General features: G+C 50.7%; 2 protein-coding genes across 2 annotated transcripts; one reads left to right on the top strand and one right to left on the bottom strand.

The window, feature by feature from the left end:
• Positions 1–7,658: 7,658 nt before the first annotated feature.
• PSMD8 (proteasome 26S subunit, non-ATPase 8) lies at positions 7,659–14,013 on the top strand. The gene is made up of 7 exons (XM_055309972.1): positions 7,659–8,021; positions 8,770–8,842; positions 8,946–9,048; positions 10,119–10,284; positions 11,245–11,345; positions 12,621–12,732; positions 13,469–14,013. Exons 1-7 carry the CDS (start codon positions 7,659–7,661, stop codon positions 13,604–13,606), a joined length of 1,056 nt encoding a protein of 351 aa, XP_055165947.1. The 3' UTR covers positions 13,607–14,013.
• On the bottom strand, positions 13,986–18,674 carry GGN (gametogenetin). Its single transcript, XM_055309973.1, has 4 exons — positions 18,257–18,674; positions 16,112–17,663; positions 15,621–15,931; positions 13,986–14,722 (listed from the first exon to the last, which is right to left on the bottom strand). The coding sequence occupies exons 2-4, from the start codon at positions 17,642–17,644 to the stop codon at positions 14,605–14,607; spliced, it is 1,962 nt and encodes a 653-aa protein (XP_055165948.1). The 5' UTR covers positions 17,645–17,663; positions 18,257–18,674; the 3' UTR covers positions 13,986–14,604.
• Positions 18,675–19,245: the final 571 nt, after the last annotated feature.

Below are 19,245 nucleotides of genomic sequence, written 5' to 3'. Positions count from 1 at the left end.
AGATCATGGTGCCAACAGATTCCATGTTTGGTTAGAGCCTGCTTTCTGGTTCATAGATGGTCATCATTTTGCTGTGTCCTCACTTGGTGGTAGAGGTAAGGGAGGTTTCTGGAGTCTCTTATAAGGGCATTAATTCAATTATGAGGGTTCCCAAAGGCTCCATCTTTTAATACCATTACATTGGGGGTTAGATGTCAGCATATGAATGAGGGAGGGAGGGAGGTGGAGACACAAGCATTTGGTCCATGGCAGATCTATTTTCTTCAGCAGAATACACTTTCTTTTCAAGCACATGGAACATTCTCCGGGATAGAGGATATGTTAGGTCACAAAAAAATGTCTTAATAAAACTAAAAATATTGGGTTAAAGTATCCTATTAAAAGGCACAGATTGGAAGATTGGATTAAAAAACAACGATCTATCACCTTTTTTGGGAAATAATGATTGTAAGAGCATGCTATGAACAACTGTATACCAACAAATGGAATAACCTAGATGAAATGAAAAATTTCTGGGATGCCTGGGTGGCTCAGTTGGTTAAGCATCTACTTTCAGCTCAGGTCATGATCCCAGAGTTCCCGGATCCAGCCTGGCATCAGGCTCCCTGCTCAATCTTCCTCTGCTCCACCCCCACCCCCTGCACCTTTTCTCTCTCTCACTCACTCTCATCTCTTTCTCTCAAAATATTTTTTAAAAAATTAAAAATTTCTAAAAAACATAAAACCTGGGCAGCCCTGGTGGCTCAGCGGTTTAGTGCCGCCTTCAGCCCAGGGCCTGATTCTGGAGACCTGGGATCGAGTCCCACATGGGGCTCCCTGCATGAAGCCTGCTTCTCCCTCTGCCTGTGTCTCTGCCTCTCTCTCTCTGTCCCTCGTGAGTAAATAAAATCTTAAAAAAAATAAAAAACATAAAAACTACCAAAACTGACTCAAGAAGAAATAGAAAATCTGAGTATATCTAGAATAGGTAAGGAGATTGAATCTAATTTTTAAAAAAGATTTTATTCATGAAAGACACTCAGAGGCAGAGACAAGTAGAGGGAGAAGCAAACTCCCCGTGGGGAACCTGATATGGGACTTGATCCCAGGACCTCAGGATCACGCCCTGAGCTGAAGGCAGATGTTCAACCACTGAGCCACTCAAGCACCCCAGAATATGTAATTTTTAAAAAGATTATATATATATATATATATATATATATATATATATAGAGAGAGAGAGAGAGAGAGAGAGAGAGAGAGAGAGAATATGCATTTGGAGGGCAGGGCAGAGGGAAAGGAAGACAAGCTGACTTTGTGTCTAGCGGAGAGTCTGAGATCATGACCTGAGCTGAAATCAAAAATCTGCCACTTAACTGACTGAGCCACTTAGGCACCCCAAATTTGTAATTTTATTATTATTATCATTATTTTTTGTAATTTTATTATTTTTATTTTTATTTTTTTCCAAATCTGTAATTTTTATTTTTATTTATTTATTTTATTTATTTATTTTTTTTTATGAGAGTCACAGAGAGAGAGAGAGAGACAGGCAGAGACACAGGCAGAGGGAGAAGCAGGCTCCATGCACCGGGAGCCCGATGTGGGATTCAATCCCGGGTCTCCAGGATCGCGCCCTGGGCCAAAGGCAGGCGCTAAACTGCTGCACCACCCAGGGATCCCCAAATCTGTAATTTTAAAAATGTTCCAACAGAGGCGCCTGGCTGGTTCTGTCAATAGAGCATGTAGAGCATGTGACTCTTGATCTCAGGTTTGTAAGTTTGAGCCCCATGTTGGGTATACAGATTCCTGAAAAAATATTTTTTTAAATTTTTTTTTGTAAGTTTTTTTTTTTTTTTAATTTATGATAGTCACAGAGAGAGAGAGAGGCAGAGACACAGGCAGAGGGAGAAGCAGGCTCCATGCACCGGGAGCCCGACGTGGGATTCGACCCCGGGTCTCCAGGATCACGCCCTGGGCCAAAGGCAGACGCCAAACCGCTGCGCCACCCAGGGATCCCTGAAAAAATATTTTTAAAAAATGTTCCAACAAAGAAAAGTCTAGGACCAAATGTTTTTACTGGTGAATTATTTTATTTTATTTTATTTATTTTATTTTATTTTTATTTTTATTTTATTTTTATTTTATTTTTATTTTTATTTTATTTTATTTTTATTTTTATTTTTTTACTGGTGAATTCTACCAAACTTTCAAAGACACGTTATCACTAATTTTTATGAGACTCCTCCAAAAAACCATAGAGAACATTTCCTCTTTCTTACCCTCATATCTTTATAACAAAGCCAGACAAAGACATCACGAGACAAGAAAACTAAAGGCCAATATCCTTCATGAATATAAATAAGAGAATCCTCAACAAAACAATATCAAACCGAATTCAACAGCACATTCTAAGGATTATACACTAAGACCAAGTGGGTTTTATCATGGCAATCCTTGGAATGTAAGACTCAACATACAAAAAGCAATCAGTGTAATATATCACATTAGTAGAGTAAAGGAAATAAAACCATGATCATCTCAATTGATGCAGGAAAAAAACATTGACAAAACTCAACACTCTTTTATAATAAAAAACGTGCAATAGGCTAGGATTAAATGGGAACTTCTTTAACAGGGTAAAGGCAATATATACAAATCCCAAAGCTAACATCATACACAGTAGTGAAAGTGAAAGCCTTCCCCTAAGGTCAGGAACAATCAAGGATGCCCACCTCTATTAACATAGTATTGGAATTTCTAGCCAGATGAATTAGTCAAGAAGAAGAAAATAAAGGCACCCAATTTAGAAAGGAAGAATTGAAATGATCTCTGTAGATGATAAGATTTTATATGTAGAGGGCAGCCCCGGTGGCGCAGCAGCTTAGCGCCACCAGCAGCCCAGGGCGTGATCCTGGAGACCCTGGATGGAGTCCCACGTCAGGCTCTCTGCATGGAGCCTGCTTCTCCCTCTGCCTGTGTCTCTGCCTCTCTCTCTCTCTGCATCTCTATGAATAAAAAAAAAAAAATTATATGTAGAATAAACACACACGCACGCACACACACACTATTAGAGCTCAAAAATGAATTCAGCTAACTTGCAATATGCAAAGTCAACACACAAAAACCAGTTGTATTTCTACACACTTTCTAATGAAACAATTTCTAATGAACAATCTGAAAAGGAAATTAAAAAAAAAACCCACAATACTATTCACAACATCAAAAAGAATAAAATATTTACAAATAAGTTTGTACAGAGATGCTTGGTTGACTCGGTCCATGGAGCATGTACCTCTTGATCTCAGGGTTGTGAGTTTGAGCCCCATGTTGGGTGTGTAGAGATTACTTTAAAATCTTTAAGGGGAACCCTGGGTGGGCAGCGGTTTAGCGCCTGCCTTTGGCCCAGGGCGTGATCCTGGAGACCCAGGATCGAATCCCACATTGGGCTCCCGGTGCATGGAGCCTGCTTCTCCCTCTGCCTATGTCTCTGCCTCTCTCTCTCTCTCTGTGTGTGTGACTATCATAAATAAATTTTAAAAATTTTTTTAAAAAATAAAATCTTTAAAAAATTGGGATGCCTGAGTGGCTCAGGGGTTGTGCACCTCCCTTTGGCCCCGGGGAATGATCCTGGAGTCCCGGAATCAAGTCCCACGTCGGGCGGGCTCTTTGCATGGAGCCTGCTTCTTCCCCTGCCTGTGTCTCTGCCTCTCTCTGTGTGTGTCTTATTAATAAATAAATAAAATCTTTAGAAAAAAAATCTTAAAAAAAAGTTTGTACAAAGAGATGAAAACCACAAAACTCTGCAGAAAGAGATTAACACTGAAACAAATGGAAAGACATCCCATATTTGTGAACTGGAAAAATTAGTTTTGTTAAGATGATAGTTCTGCTTGTATTCATTTGCTAGGGCTGCCATCACAAAATACCACGGATTGGGTAACTTCCACAACAGAGATTTATTTTCCTACAATTCTGGAGCCTAGAAGTTCAATATCAAACTGTCAGCAGGTTTGGTTTCTGTGGCCTGTCTCCTTGGCCTGGCAATGGCTGCTCTTTTGCTGTGTTCTCACATAATCCTTCCTCTGTGTGGTCACATCCCTGGAGTGTCTCTGTGTGTCCAAATGTCCCAAATGTCCTCTTTTTTTTTTTTTTTTTTTTTTTTTTTTTTTTTTTTTTTTTTACTGGGGCGCCTGAGTGGCTCATTCAGTTGAGTGTCTGCCTTTGGCTCAGATCATGATCCCAGGATCTTGGGATCGGTCTCTGCATCAGACTTTCTCCCTCTCCCTCTGCTCCTTCCCCTGCTCGTGTGAGCATTCTCTCTCTCAAGTAAATATTTTTTTTAAATGTAAAAAATAAAAAATATTTTTTATTTTTTTTTCTAGAGAGAGAGAGAGAAAGAGCAAGGATGAGGAGTGGGAAGGAGGCAGAGGCAGGAGGAGAGGGAGAAGCAGACACCCCATTGAGCAGGGAACCCCACATGGGGTTTGATCACAGGATGCTTAAGCAACTAAGCCACCCAGGCACCCCCAAATTTCCTCTTCTTATAAAGACTCTTGTCAGACTGGATTACGGCCCACCCTGATAGCCCTCATTTTAACTTCATCACCTCTTTAAAGTCCCTATATCCAAATACAGTCAAATTTCTGAGGTACTGGGAGGTCAGGGCTTCAACATTTATATCTTTTTTTTTTAACATTTATATCTTGAGGGGATCTCAGCTCATAACAAGACCCAAAGTGATATACGAATTCAAAAACAATCTCAAAATCCTAGTGGCAAATTTTGCATACATCGAGAAATCCATCCTAAAACTGATATGGAATTTCAAAGGACCCTAAATAGCCCAAACTATCTTGAAATAGAAGAACAAAGTTGGAGGGCTTATACTTCCTAATTTCAAAGCTGTAAAGCTACAGTAATTAAAACAGTGTGATACTGGCATAAAGACAGACATATAGACCAATATAATAGAACAGAGAGCTGAGAAAATAAGCCTTTACATATATAGTCAGTTGATTTTTGGCCAGGATGCCAAGATCATCTAATGGGGAAAGGACATGCCTTCCAACAAATGATGCTGGGAAATCCAGATATTCATATGCACAAGAATAAATTAGAACCCTACCTTATACCATATACAAAAATTACCTTAAAATGGATCAGATTCTTAAATTTAAGACCTAAAACTAAAAAACAATTGACAATCTTGACATTTGTTTTGGCAATGATTTCTTTTTTTTTTTTTTTTAAGATTTTACTTATTTATTCATGAGAGACACAGAGAGAGAGAGGCAGAGACAGGCAGAGGGAGAAGCAGGATCCACGCAGGGAGCCCTACACGGACCGATCCCCGGTCTCTAGGATCACACCCTGGGCTGAAGGCGGCGTTAAAACCGCTGAGCTACCCGGGATGCCCGCAAAGAGGTTTTAATATGACGCAAATGTCTTTCATTTTGGTTAGAAAGTGATAGTTTATTTAACAAATGATTCTGGAAAAATTGACTATGAAGATGAAATAAGATTTTAAGATTATTTATTTAGAGAGTGTGCCCGTGGACGAGGGGAGAGAGGCAAAGGGAGAGGGGGAGAGAGAATTTCAAACAGACTGTGCTGAGTCAGGAGCCCAAGGCAGAGGGCAATCTCAGGATCGATCCTGAGATCATGACCTAAGCTGAAATCCAGTTGGTCTCTGAACCGACTGAGCCACCCAGGTCCCCAAAGATGAAATCAAATTTTAGATCCCTACACCATAGCAAAGTGAATTCAAGATTAATTAAAAATTACACGTAGAAAAAAATAAAAATAAAAAAATATAAATAAATAAATAAATAAATAAATAAATAAATAAATAAATAAATAAATAAATAAAATAAAAATTACACGTGGAGGGATGCCTGGGTGGCTCAGCGGTTGGGCTCCTGCCTTCTGCTCAGGTCGTGATCCCGGGATCTGAGATCGAGTCCCGCATTGGGCTCCCTGTGAGGAGCCTGCTTCTCCCTCTGCCTGTCTCTGTTTCTCTCTCTCAGTCTGTGTCTCTCATGAATAAATGAATACATCTTAAAAAAATACATGTGGAAAAACACGATTATTTTACCAAAAAAAAATTAAAGAATATTTGTTTTACTTTGGCATGGGAAGAACTTTCAAAGCATGACAGAAAACACAAGACCCACTTTATTTATTATTTTTAAAAGATTTTATTTATTTTTTCATGAGAGATACAGAGAGAGGCAGAGGGAGAAGCAGGCTCCATGCAGAGAGCCCGATGCAAGACTCAATCCCCGGACCCCGGGGATCACTCCCTGAGCCAAAGGCAGATGCTCAACCGCTGAGCCACTCAGGCATCCCAGCACAAGAGCCACTTTAAAGGAACAGTTGCACAAATTGACTAAAAATTTTGCATAGCAAAAAATAAATAAAAAATATATATTCACAAAATAAACAGTAGACCAAATAGATAGTTGCAACAGATATAACAGAAGGTTGTATCTCTAGTATGCAGAAGTGAAATGTATAGGGAAATGTGATGACCACACAGAAAATTTCAAAGAGGAAATCCAAATATTCAATAAACACAAAGAATGCTCAACTTCATTAGTACATCAATGCAAACTAAAGCAACTAAAAACTAGTGCTTGTCTCTTATTAGATGGCAGGAAAAAGAAGCACATTGCTTTTTCGAAGATATGGGTAGCAGGTTGTTTTTTTTTTTAAACTTTTTTTCTTTTTAAAGATTTATTTATTTGTTCATGAGAGACACAAAGGCAGAGACACAGGCAGAGGGAGAAGCAGGCTCCATGCAGGGAGCCCGACGTGGGACTCCATCCCTGGACCCGGGTTCATGACCTGAGCCAAAGGCTGGCGCTGAACGGCTGAGCCACCCAGGTGTCCCAGGACTCAGTTTTTTTGTTTAAAAACCTTAAATAATGGGAATCAATCCTGGGTGGCTCAGTGGTTTAGCGCCTGTCTTCGGCCTAGGGCGTGATCCTGGAAACCCAGGATCGAGTCCCGCATGGGGCTCCCTGCATGGAACCTGCCTCTCTCTCTCTCTGCCTGGGTCTCTGCCTCTCTCTCTCCTCTGTGTCTCTCATGAATAAATAAAAAATCTTAAAAAAAAAAAAGAACACTTTAAAGACACAGGTGATTTTACATATTCATTCATTCAGTCAGTTAACAAATACTCATTGACTATACCACATGCTGGGGATACAGAAAAAAGAAAATTGATAAATATCCCTGCTTTTGTGGAGCTGACATTTTAAAGGAAAAGGCAGAGAATTGGGTTTGAGGAAAAAAAGGGGAGATGTTGAATAAGCAGGTGTGATAGGAACAGAGATTTAAAAAATGGGAACCCTCTGTTCAGACGCTGCATTTAAGACAGAAAGCCCTACGTTCAAATCTCAGCCGTCTTCAGAGCCTGTCTATAGATTGGAAATAATGGCACAGCTTTCCAAACGGCTCCGCTACCGCCCCCTTTTGGCCTAGAGAAGCTCCTGTGTTAAGGTTGGAACCTCGAAGGCACGAACGTACCGTCGCGAACGCCTAGGCTGAAGCCAAGGCAGCCATATCGGTTCCGGCAGGACGGGAGGCGTTGCGACCGCTGCCATTTTCAGTTAGGGCAGTAGCGGACTTCCGGGCACCATCTTGAGTGACAGCAGAGGCGGAGCTCTGCTGACATGTTCGTTAAGGGCCGGACTCCCAGGGCACCTCCCCGAGAGCGACTAAACGCTAACGGCGGCGGGAGGAGGCCTGCAGCCGTAGCCCCGCCCCCGGCGCTGGGCTCCACCTCCCGGCCCCACTTCCGCCGGGTGAGCGTCCGTCGGCGTCGCTGCCGTAAGGCGGGCCGGAGGTTTGCCGCATCACGGAAGATGGCGGCCACGGCGGTGAACGGGGCGCCGGGTGCCTCGGGCTCGGGCCCTGCGGCGGCCTCGGGCGCAGTCCTACAGGTCGCGGCCGGCATGTACGAGCAACTTAAGGGCGAGTGGAACCGTAAAAGCCCCAATCTTAGCAAGTGCGGTGAAGAGCTGGGCCGTCTCAAGGTAGGGCTCGGCTGGAGCGGCAGGATGGGAGTGTTGGGAGTTTTTCCGATGGGGGGTTCTTGACGAGAACAAGTGGGGAGTGAGGACTGGACAGAGTGATGAAAGAAAGAAGGCTGAGATGAAGGATTGTGTGGTTAGGCCAGACCAGATCAGGGTCTGAGAGATCTGGGGCTTAGGGGCACATGGGGGGGGGCAGCCGAGTTTTGGGGACAGGACTGAACCTAGAAAAAATACTCTCATAGGAGAGGACCAGAATGGTGCTCAGGGTGCTTCAGACCAAACGTGTTTGGAAAAGAGTACAAGTATTGTGGGCTGAGCTAAGTCCCTGTGTCTGATAAGTGATGTGTGGGCTGGGCAACTGGGGGATGGATGGTAGCTCCCTTTCCTCCCAGGTATAGATTTGGGGGTGGATGGGAGGTGTAGTTGGGCCCAACCCAATAGCGTGTAGAAAAGATACACCAGGAACTGAAGATGCTAGCATCTTCAGGCATGGAGTGTGTCTGCTGTTTACTCAGTGGGGCTATTAATAATTGTAACATGAGGTCATCGGGAATGGGCACTCAGTGCCCAGGCCCTGTTCTGAGCGCTTTCTGAGGACTGACTCCTTTAAAACTCATAACAGCTTTGAGTCAGGGATGATGATTAGTTCCATTTCCTAGGTGGGAAAATTTAAAGCTTAGCAAAGGTGAGTAATCTGTTCTTGAGGTTCTGTCTTCTTTCTTTCCTTCCTCCCCTGCTCTCCTGTCAGCTGGTCCTGCTGGAACTCAACTTCTTGCCAACCACAGGGACCAAACTGACCAAACAGCAGCTCATTCTGGCCCGTGAGTGTCTTTGGGGCTGGTGGGGGGTGATGGGATGACCGCCAGGAGTGGTGGTTGGGAAGGGACTTGGGCACCTCCTAAGAACTTGCTCTGTCACTCACAGGTGACATTCTGGAGATTGGGGCCCAGTGGAGCATCCTGCGCAAGGACATCCCCTCCTTCGAGCGCTACATGGCCCAGCTCAAATGCTACTACTTTGATTACAAGTGAGGATGGGACCTGTCCCTGATTGGGTGGGGGTAGGGGGTTATATGGTAGATTTTTGGGTTTTTTTCTTCGGTCACTGGTTCTCCAGCTACTCAAGTCATCTTCCTTCACCTAGGACCTCCTTCTTCGCCTAGTTCTGTCCTCAGAGGCTACAGAGTCCAGGGGTGGTCCTGGAGGTCCTTATCCTGGGATTTACCGCCTAGTCTCTGTTGGCCTCCAGTGGGTTCCCCTCTCCACGTTCCTGCACCACATTTCCACTTCCCACCGAGCTACTGTTACTAAACTTTCCTGTGGCCTCCAATGCTGTATCAGCCCTGACCTCTCTGGCTCTGCCTCCCCTGTCCCAGCCCTGACCCCTCCTGCCTGTGCTCCCCCCATCCCAGCCCTGTCTCTCCCATTGGCCTCCTAAAGTCAGAGGGGTCTTGGTCACTGCTGTGTTTCAGTACTGCCTAGCACGAGGGTGGGCCCAGAGCAGGGATTCAGTGAATATGTGTTGAATATAAAACTTAATGGTTTTGAACTCAGTTGTGCTTGCATAGGTTAATGATTAATGATTAAGAATTTGGCATCAGAAGTCAGCCAAACCTGAGATTGAAACTAATTTTGCCCCTTCCTATGTGGTCTTGGGCAAATTGCTTCACCTCTCTATGCCTCAGTTTCCTCCATAAAGTGAGGGTGATAACTCTAAATATCATAATCATAGCTAACACAATATTTATTTGAGCCAAGTACTGTTCTGATCGCTCTACTTGGGTTAAGTCATTTAATTCACTTAACCCTTACTCTCTTGACCTACCTTCTAAGAGATGGACGCTGTGGTAATACTCATTTTATAGTTAGGGAAACTGAGGCTGAGTCAGTTTACTGAAGTGAGGTCACCTACTTGGGCCCATATGACTTGTGATTTCTTCTTGCCTCTCTGGGCTTCAGTTTCATTTGAAAACCCAGGACCCAATACCTCTCCAAGGAGATAGCATGGGGCAGTCATCAGGGTCCCTGGAGCCTGGAGTGGGGTGGCTTGTAGGTTCGTAAGCCGTCCTTATGTTGATTCCCCCACCCTGGTCCACAGGGAGCAACTCCCCGAGTCAGCCTACATGCACCAGCTCTTGGGCCTCAACCTCCTCTTCCTGCTATCCCAGAACCGGGTAGCTGAGTTCCACACAGAGTTGGAGCGGCTGCCTGCCAAGGACATCCAGACCAATGTATACATCAAGCATCCTGTGTCCCTGGAGCAAGTGAGGCTGGGGAATGGGGGGAGGGGAAGGATCTGAAGGGAGAGGTGCAGGTATAGACATTAGGGAAGATTTCTTGGAGGAGTGGGCAGGGTTCACTTGTCTTTTAGCCCGGGGACTCATTTATCCAACAGCTCTTGAGCTCCAACCACATGGTATATACTGTGGTTGGTTTTCAGACTGTACTGCAAACAAAACATTAGAATCCCTGATCTGGCAGGTGTGATAAGAAAGCAGACAGTAAACAAAAAGATTAAGTAATCTATGTGGTCTGTCAGATGTTAAGTGTTATGGAGAAAAAGTAAGAGTGGAGAGTTGGGGCAGGGGTGAGTTTTTTGGTAGGGTGGTCAGGGAAAACCTTGCTGAAAAGGTGAAATTTGAGAAAGATTTGAAAGGGGTGATGAACCCAACCACGTGGACATCTGGGGGTGGGTGGGAGTGAACCAAGTAGAGGAGCAGCCAGTCCAAGGTCCCAAAGCAGAAACATGCCTGTTGTGGATGAGGGTAAACAATGAGGATAATATTTCTAGAACAAGGTGAGCATGGTCAGAGAAGAGCTTTAGTATGTACTCTAAGGTTAGGAAGTAGTTCCTCAAGTTGAGGTCTCATGGGAGGATTTTGCTATGGTGAGGATGGGAACGAGCAGTTATAGCAGGCAGCACAGTTGGGCAAAGCTCTGTCTCCCACCTGTGATTGGAGAATAGATAAGATAAATAGCTACCAGCCAGGGCAGGTTGGAGAAAGAGGGTGTGTGTGTGTGTGTGTGTGTGTGTGTGTAGATCAGGGAGGGCTTCCTGGAAGAGGAGGTGCTCAGTCTGCATGGGGAATGCATGACTGTATGCTAAGAGTGTTCTAGCAGAGGGGATTATGGAGGCACTAGGAATGTGGTGAGCCCTCATCTTGTAGGCCCCTTGTGCTACCTCTTCCTCATCCTCTTTTTCTGCCCCACCCTGGCCTCTACAGTACCTGATGGAGGGCAGCTATAACAAGGTGTTCCTGGCCAAAGGCAACATCCCTGCTGAGAGCTATACCTTCTTCATTGACATCCTGCTTGACACGATCAGGTATGTGGGGAGCAGGGTCCTGTAGTGGACAGAAGGAGCTTGGACTCTGGAGTCAGACAGCCCTGAGTTGAATCCCGTTCTGGCCTCTTGTGGTCTGGAGAGGCTGGGCATGTCAGTTCTCTTTTTCTACGAACTGGAACTTGTCATGAGGTTGTGGAAAGCAGCTCTCATCTCCCTGTGGGCTGTTTATCTGCATGCCCATATGATCCAGGGATGGGCTTGGCACCCAGACAGCACTCAGCAGACAAGAACCAAGCTGCCTGTCTTAGAAGTACTCCAGTCCACGAGGCATATGACCTCACCTCAGGTAACCTAAGCTCTGCAACCCTCAGTTTCCTCTTCCTTAGAGTGGGGCCATGAAGTCCTGCTCAGAGGTTGAGCCGTGCACAAGTGACATGGCATGCGTAGGTGGATGACATTTACACATCCCTTGAGGAATAAAAGGGCCTGGGTGGTGGCAAAGCTAGTTCATGGAGGCAAAGTGCCAGACTGAGATGGGTTTCCATTTCTTGGATGGCAAAACCAAGCCCAGAGATGTGGTGGGAGTGACAAGGGATAGTTTAGTGAGTTTAGGTTATTTATTTTTTTATCTTTGAAAAATTATTTCAATTCAGTTAATTAACAAGTAATGTATTATTGGTTTCAGAGGTAGAGGTCAGTGATTGGTCAGTCTTATATAATACCTGAGTTATTTTTAATTAAATATTTTGGCTCTCCAAAATGAATAGAGAGTAATATATAATGTGTGTCTGCATACCTGCCACTTGGTCTAAGAGATAAAATACCTCAGAAATGGATGCACACTCCCTGTTACTATTTTTTTCCCCAGAGCTAACCCCTTCTTCATTTTCAGTGACTTGATCCTTTTTCTACTTCAGTATTGATCTTGATGCCTCTTAACAGGTGGCAAGAAACCCTCTCAGGATCAGATCTAGAAATGGGGTATAGCACCCTTGTGTGTGTAGCAGGGGAGGAAGGGTTCTGTAAAGAGATCCCTTCATGTGAATCCCAGGCGGGGTTTCAGACATCCTAAAGTCCTCCTGGCTGGGAGTGGGATTCAAGAGTTTGGGCCCAGTAGTCTGAGAGATCTGGACCCTGCCGTGGCCCTGGGTTTGCACCTCTGCTCAAGCTACTCTCTCTCCCCAAGCCTTAAGCAGGGCAGGAAGCACGTACCAGCCATCGGTGCTGAACTGAAGGGTCATGCAGGTCAGACCTGGGAGGACAAGGCCTGGAGAATTGTCGGTGCTCAGTAATGAGAGTCTCATCTTTCCCCAGGGATGAGATTGCTGGGTGCATCGAGAAGGCCTATGAGAAAATCCTTTTCACTGAGGCCACCCGGATCCTCTTCTTCAACACACCCAAAAAGATGACGGACTACGCCAAGAAGGTGGCTGGGGTGCAGGGCAATGGGCCGTGGGGCCAGGGGTGTACTCGCAATGGGGGGCGGGGGGGCGGGGAGGAACGCTGGAGCAAGACTGCACATTTAAATCCAGCTGTGTGACCTCAGGCGGGTTGCTGAGCTTCTCTGAACTTCAGTTTCCTGATGTGTAGAGTGGGACTAGAATTTAACATGTGAGATGAGCTTAGCGCAGCACCTGGCATGAGGTGGAGATGGACGCTGATGCTCAGTACCTGTTGAGCTGTTGTCCTTCAAGGATTCCTCAGAGGTTGCAGCTTTTCTCCATGAGATTTTGCCTCATTTGACCTGGGGTGTTTATGCAGGAGTAGTGCCTCTGGAGATGCTGGGGCATGGGGTATAATGACCCCGGTGACTGAGGAGGGTCAAGACCAGACTAGAAGAAGTGAAATTGAACTTGAGCTATGGGCACAGCTGATATTTAGTGATCATTTACTCTGGGCCAAACTCTTCTCACCTCATTTAGAGGTGTTGACTCACTGAATCCTCACAGCAGACCTAGAGAGGTGTGTGATTAGAGTTCTTGTCTCAAACATGAAGAAACTGAGGCTCAGAGAGGTGAAGGTACTTGTCCAGAATTGTGTGGGTAAAGTAGGGTTGGTGAGGAACGTGAGGCAGGGCCCGCATGGGCAAGCGCTGGTTCTACAGGGTGGGATGGGAGCCTATGTGATCACCCCACCCATCTGTCATCCTTCCCTTTCTGCAGCGAGGGTGGGTTCTGGGCCTCAACAACTACTACAGCTTTGCCAGCCAGCAGCAGAAGCCAGAAGACACCACCATCCCCTCCACGGAACTGGCCAAACAAGTCATCGAGTATGCCCGGCAGCTGGAGATGATCGTCTGAGTCCACCAGGCCCAGGGGTGGGGCAGGGCTTGCAGTATTTAAAGCAGTGGCAGTGCAGGGCTTCCTCCAATAAAGGTGGATTGACATTCTCTCTTCTAGGCCCTTGTCTCCCCGGGTGGAATGGTGGGGAGACAAGTTCCTTATCTCTGAAGAACTTAGACAGTTGAGAGCCCTCTGGGGTCTGAGATAACCCTCTATTGGGTCAGCTTCCATCCAGTGGCCACTGCTCAAGCTCTCAAATGGCTGCCCATTGCGGGGCCCCAGATGCAGGAGAGCACAGGTTCCAGGTAGAGGGACTGTTGGAGGTATGGACGCACACAGGAGGGCCAGGCCAAGGCACGAGTTTTTCAGTGAAGGGGGTAAAGCATCACAATTAAAATGTTTGCAATTAAACGTTTATTAAATGACATGTGAAATGGAACCCTGTGGTTCTGTGGGCTACCAGTTTGAGACCTCTGGAACGGGAGTTGTGGGCCCTGGCATGGTCTTGCCCTGATTCCCAGCCTTCCTGAGACAGTGCTGTAACTTCCACTCTCCTGCACCACCCCCCGCTTGTGCTTCCTGCCTTGAAGTTCTCCAGAAGGTATTTAAGGCAGAGTCCAGATCTGGCTGAGCCATTTGTGGGATGTGGGATTTTCAACCAAGTCTTCCAGGGTCCGTTTCCACATCTGTTGTAGAAGGAATGATCACCCCTGCTCCCCAGAAGGATCTGTGCTAACAGCTCAGCTTGGCGTCAGCTTGGCTCAGCATTTGGGCTGACGTTACTAAGGGTAATGAGACTCACCCCTGGGCCTGTCAGTCCAGGTACTGAATAAATGGGACCTCTGTTACGCTCTTCTGGGTCCAGCCTCCTTAACTGTATCCAAGAAGTGCTTTCATGGAGACCTCTGCCCTAGCCCACCCCCTCCATTCAACCCTAAGCAAGTGACTAACCGGTAGACATCTGGATGGTTATTTTATTGTCAAGGGGGAGGCAGAGGGCGCTGAGCAGACTGCACTCAGTTGGAATGGGTGGCCTGCAAGTCGTAGTGCTCCAGCCCGGCCACCAGGGAGCCAGCCAGCTTGATGGTGGCAACCCAGGGTGGCTCACTCAGGTGGTTGGTGGGCGTGCTCAGCCTAGGGGGAGGGTAGAATCAGCTGGACTTGGCCGAGTGGCTGAGCCCTTACCCCATCTAGGTGTCGGCTTCCCAATCTATATGAGGGGCCACGTGTAGATATCACAGAGGCAGCCTAGGGCAGGGCTGTACCCCCTTACATTTAGGAAAGGGGGCTAAGGGTTGGTGGGGTCTGTGTCCTGTACTCCCCTTACCCCCACCCCTATTGAGCCCCCGAGGAGCCCAGAGCAGAGGGTCTCCTAGTGATTCAGAATCTGGGAGCCAAGGTCAGATGGAACCTGGTGACCAGATTGAGATTTCTATGTGTGCACGTGCTTGTGTGTAGATACAGGGGAGAGGGTGTAACTGAAGGGTGCACTATCTTCTCTGGATCTGAGGACTCAGGTATAGCCTCTGCTGCACAGGGACTGTTGCATCAGTGGCCTCTGGCTGCCAAAGCTCTGGGATCCAGAGTCAGAGAAGGCTGGAGGGGTCAGGAGTGTAAAGGGCTAGGCCAGGGACTTTGTTGGAGGTATGTGTTCATCTCCTCTACTCCTGTCCCTGAAAAGCATGGGATGTGGTCCTTGGTGCCCTCAGGGACAGGGTTAAGGCTGTGAATAGTGTCAGGCCAGCTGGTACCAGCTTCCCTGATGACTCCAGAAGGTCACAGGGTCAGGAGTCAGCTTGGAGATCTATATACCAAGAGGCTGGACCAGGGTGTTCCCTGTCCCTGGTCAGGGTTTTCTCTTGATCCTGAAGGATTGGAGCTCAGCTGGGTTTGAGATACAGCCAAGGAAATGGTCGAGGGTCAGCTGGGGTCAGGACACCCAAGGGCTGAATGGGACTCTACCCGGGAAGGTCGGGTTCAAGACTTGCAGGGGTATACCCTCCCCTCCCTACTCCCGAGGACCTCCCCTCACCAGGCAGACACGTTGCGTGGTAGACGGCGATGACGTGGCTGGTGGCGGCAGTAACACTTGCAGGGACAAGAGTTAAGCACCTGGAAGGGCGGCCAGTGGCGCCTGGTGCCCGCATTAACCATCCCCACTGGAGGAGCCCCGCCGCCACCACCCCCTCCATCGCCACTGTCAGTCACGGTAGCTGCAGTACGTTCCCGAGGACCGTCTCCGGGTGCGCAGTCCTCACGGGTCGCGCCTCGGGCTGCGCGGGGGCCCTTGCTTCTGCGCGTGCGGGCCTTGATGGGTGCGGGCGCGGGCGCAGGCAGCGGTGGCTCCGCTGTGGTGGGAGCTGGAGCCGGGGTGGGGGCGGGGGCCGGGGCCGGAGCCAGGCCCGAGGCCTGGGCCGGGGCCTGGGCAGGGGCCGGGGCCGGGGCCGGGGCGGGGGCCTGGGCCGGGGCGGGGGCCTGGGCCGGAGCCGGAGCCGGGGCGGGGGCCGGGGCGGGAGCCAGAGCCGGGGTCGGGGCCGGGGCCATGGCCGGGGCCGGGGCCGGGGCGGGGGCCTGGTCGGCAGCCAAGGCAAGGGGCAGAGTGGGAGCTGGGGCGGGGGCCAGAACCGACTTCAAGTGGCCCGGGTGTGGGGTGGGAGGGCGGGCCACGGGGAGCGGCGTGGACTGGAGCACCCGCGGCTGCGGAGTCGGCGGCGGCGCGGGCGGCGGCGGGGGCGGCGGCGGGGGCGGCGGCGGGGGCGGCAACTCCAGTGGGCGTCCGGGCCCGGGGCTCACAGGCTCGCCATTGGTGGGCGCCGGGAAGATGAACATAGGCGGCGCCAGGAGGGCCGGTGCGGGCCTCCGGGGCCCGGGGGCTGGGTGCGCGTGTCCTGGCGGACGCGGTGGGGAGCCCCAGGGCCCTGAGAGCGCTGCCGCGCGCCGTCGGGGCACCCCGACACCGCCACCGGCTCCGTTGAAGCGGAAGTGGCGTTCAGGGACGTCGGGAGGGCTCACCCAGTCAAATTTGGGCTTCGAGCCTGGAAAAGTGGTGTAGGGTGGCGGCGGTAGGGCCCTGGCGTGGGACACAGGCGCCGAGGGGGGACCAGAACACCCCTCGCCGTCTCCATCACCGCCTTCTGCTTCCTGAGTCCCCCGAGGGACCTCGCCCGAGGGTCGCGCGGCCCCGGGAGCCAGGGGCCCCTGCTTCAGGACCTCAGCGTAAGAGATGGAACCCGGGGCGGCAGCGGAGAGTCCGCCGCCGCTCCCCAGCGAGGCTTTGGCCGCCAAGGAACTCGAGGCTGCGGGAGGGGCCAACATGGGCCCCGACTTGAAGGTGACTTTGCACAGCAGGCTCAGGCCGGACTCGGACACCGCAGGCCGGGCCGTCTCGCGCTCGCCCGCTTGGGGAAGCGCCCCCCTGCGGGCTCCGCCGGCCGTGTGGCCCTGGCCGCAGTACCCGACCTGGCTTTCGGCGGGGGGTGTGGCGCCTGTGGCCAGAGCAGGAGTGATTCTGTGGTCCCGGGGCTGCCGGTCGGAAGGTGGCGGTGGTGGCGGCTTCCGCGGCTCCAAGCGTGGCGGAGTAGGGGATGGGGCCCTCGGGACGGAGTTGGGGTCCTCTCCAGGTAGTTGCCGGGGCGGCGGCGGCAGCGGACGGAGGCTCGGAGGATCGCCCTGGCCGCGGTGGCTCGCCTCCAGCAGACCGCGGACCCGAGGCACCGGAGTGCCCATGGGTTTTCGCCACTTAGACGGCACGGGCAGCAGGGGCCCCACGGGGGGCGGGGGTTGTGTGGAGATCGCGGCCGCAGCCGCCGCCTCTGAAAGGGGCGTCGCTGGCGAGGGCAGTTCTAAGGCCTGGGGCTCCGGGGGTACCAGGATTCCCGGGTGCGCGGAGCTGCCAGGGAACCAGACGCCCAGCCCGCGAGCCAGGCGCATGGCCGGGGAGGAGGGGGTCACCTCGGGCTCCACCAGGGACGTCCGGCGGGAGTCAGAGGAGCGGTCCGAGGCCTGCTCTTTTCGGGAGCCCCCGCCCGCGGACGGCTCCGACTGCACGTTCCCCATTTCTGACGGAGGTCGGGGACTGTGGTCAGAAAAACTTGGGCCAGTCAACCTGCCTAAACTATGGGGACTCCACGAGGCTGGCGGTATTTGGTCCTACCGGTCCACCCCGCCCCGCCCCCGTGTTCCAGGATCCACTGAGGCACTAGTCGCTAGCCGCATTCCTGTTCCCTGACTCTTGAGGCTCAAGCGTTCTTCCCCACGGCCCCATTCAGCGACTGTCATGCCTCCTTCCTCATGGCCCCATTCAGCTGCTGTTCAGACACTTGGGCTACATCCATCCTCAGTGTACTAAGTTGGTCCCTGTCCCCTCACCCCACCCCGGCTTGTCCCTACACTTTGACCATAACCCCGGTCTTGAGGCCCCAAGACGCAAGGCTTGCCCGCTTTCCTGTCACTCGGGCCACATCACTCATGATGACTGTGCGCAGTAACCTATAAGGCTCGCAAGGGGTTCCAACCTCTTTCGGGATCTTCCAACCTGGCTCGGGAGGCCCAGGCCCCGCCCCTGCTGTCCGGTCCCGCCCCCGATTGTCGGTACCGGGCCTCACCGCCCGCCCCAGATCTAGCCCCGCCTCCGCGGTATTCTTGCCTGGCTAACCCTTCAGTCCTCACCTCCAACCCAACGGTCCCTCTCTCTGTGTCGATCATTTGAGTCTCGCCCTCTTCCCAGGCAGCGGCAGATCTTCGGGCCTCACTCCTAAACTTGGCCGGCTCCTGGTCTACGGCCGGCTTCAACACTCAGGCCCCACCCCTTTCTCCAACTCCGCCCTGGCCCCGCCTTCGCCCAGGGGTTCCCACTCACCGACTCCTCCAGCAGACCAAAGTTCAGACCGCGGCCCCCTGGGCCCAGGGCAGGGCGGGGAACGGCCGTAGCAGAAAATAACCGAAAAGAACGGGGGTGGAGCGGGTGGTGGCAAGTGGGCGAGACAGCGGGGGCGGACCCTGAGACCTAGGCCCCGCCCCCGGGCTCGAGGCCCCGCCCTCCCGTGAGCCTACGAGAGGCGGGCTCCTCACGAACCTGGATCTTCCTTTGAAATATTCCGACGTCCTCTTCCCCTCCCCGAAGGCCTTGTAGGCCCAGGCCCCACCCCTTCAGAATGTTACCCTTAGCCCCTCCCCTTTGTAAGATGCTCCGCCCCCCGTCGTTAGCCCCTCCCCCGAAGCTCCGCCCGTTACGAACGCTGCCGCGTAGCTCCTCCCTTCGGCCCTCTCATGTGCCCCGCCCATAAAACAATTTACTTCTAAACTCCAACCTTTTAAGACCCCACAACATCTCTTCCCAAGACCCTCTCCTTCCTCGGGCCTGCCTAGAAGGCCCATCCACCGTGGGTCCGCCCCTTCCATGACGCAAGCGCTAGTCCGCGCCCTCGGCGTCCTCGCCGACTCTCCTTCCCCAGGCCCTCCGACCCCGCCCCCTTGCGAAGGCTCCCTTCTCGCCCCACCCCTTTTCGAACCCTACCAGGTACTCAGCTCCTCCCATTTAGGACCCAAAGCGAAGACCCTCACCTCTTTAGAACCCTGACACCAGGCCATGTCCCGAACCCTTACCCGCGTCCTCAGGGATCAATGACGCGGATGGGTGGGAAAGTGGGGGATCCTTT

The sequence above is a fragment of the Nyctereutes procyonoides genome, unplaced genomic scaffold (genome assembly GCF_905146905.1).
Source record: "Nyctereutes procyonoides isolate TBG_1078 unplaced genomic scaffold, NYPRO_anot_genome, whole genome shotgun sequence".
Lineage (NCBI taxonomy): Eukaryota > Metazoa > Chordata > Mammalia > Carnivora > Canidae > Nyctereutes > Nyctereutes procyonoides.
The sequence above is the reverse complement of the archived record's forward strand: the minus strand, read 5'-3'. Positions and strand labels throughout refer to the sequence as shown.

What these genes read in the sequence shown, in the direction of transcription:
- GGN (XM_055309973.1), bottom strand. Translation starts at nt 17,644, where the DNA reads ATGGGGAACGTGCAGTCGGAGCCGTCCGCGGGCGGGGGCTCCCGAAAA. An exon ending in TGGCCCCGGCCCCGACCCCG is followed by an intron (nt 15,932 to 16,111) that starts GCTCTGGCTCCC and finishes ACCACAGCGGAG; the next exon opens with CCACCGCTGCCTGCGCCCGC. An exon ending in CCACGCAACGTGTCTGCCTG is followed by an intron (nt 14,723 to 15,620) that starts GTGAGGGGAGGT and finishes CCCTCCCCCTAG; the next exon opens with GCTGAGCACGCCCACCAACC.
- PSMD8 (XM_055309972.1), top strand. Translation starts at nt 7,659, where the DNA reads ATGTTCGTTAAGGGCCGGACTCCCAGGGCACCTCCCCGAGAGCGACTA. An exon ending in AAGAGCTGGGCCGTCTCAAG is followed by an intron (nt 8,022 to 8,769) that starts GTAGGGCTCGGC and finishes CTCTCCTGTCAG; the next exon opens with CTGGTCCTGCTGGAACTCAA. An exon ending in TGCTACTACTTTGATTACAA is followed by an intron (nt 9,049 to 10,118) that starts GTGAGGATGGGA and finishes CCTGGTCCACAG; the next exon opens with GGAGCAACTCCCCGAGTCAG.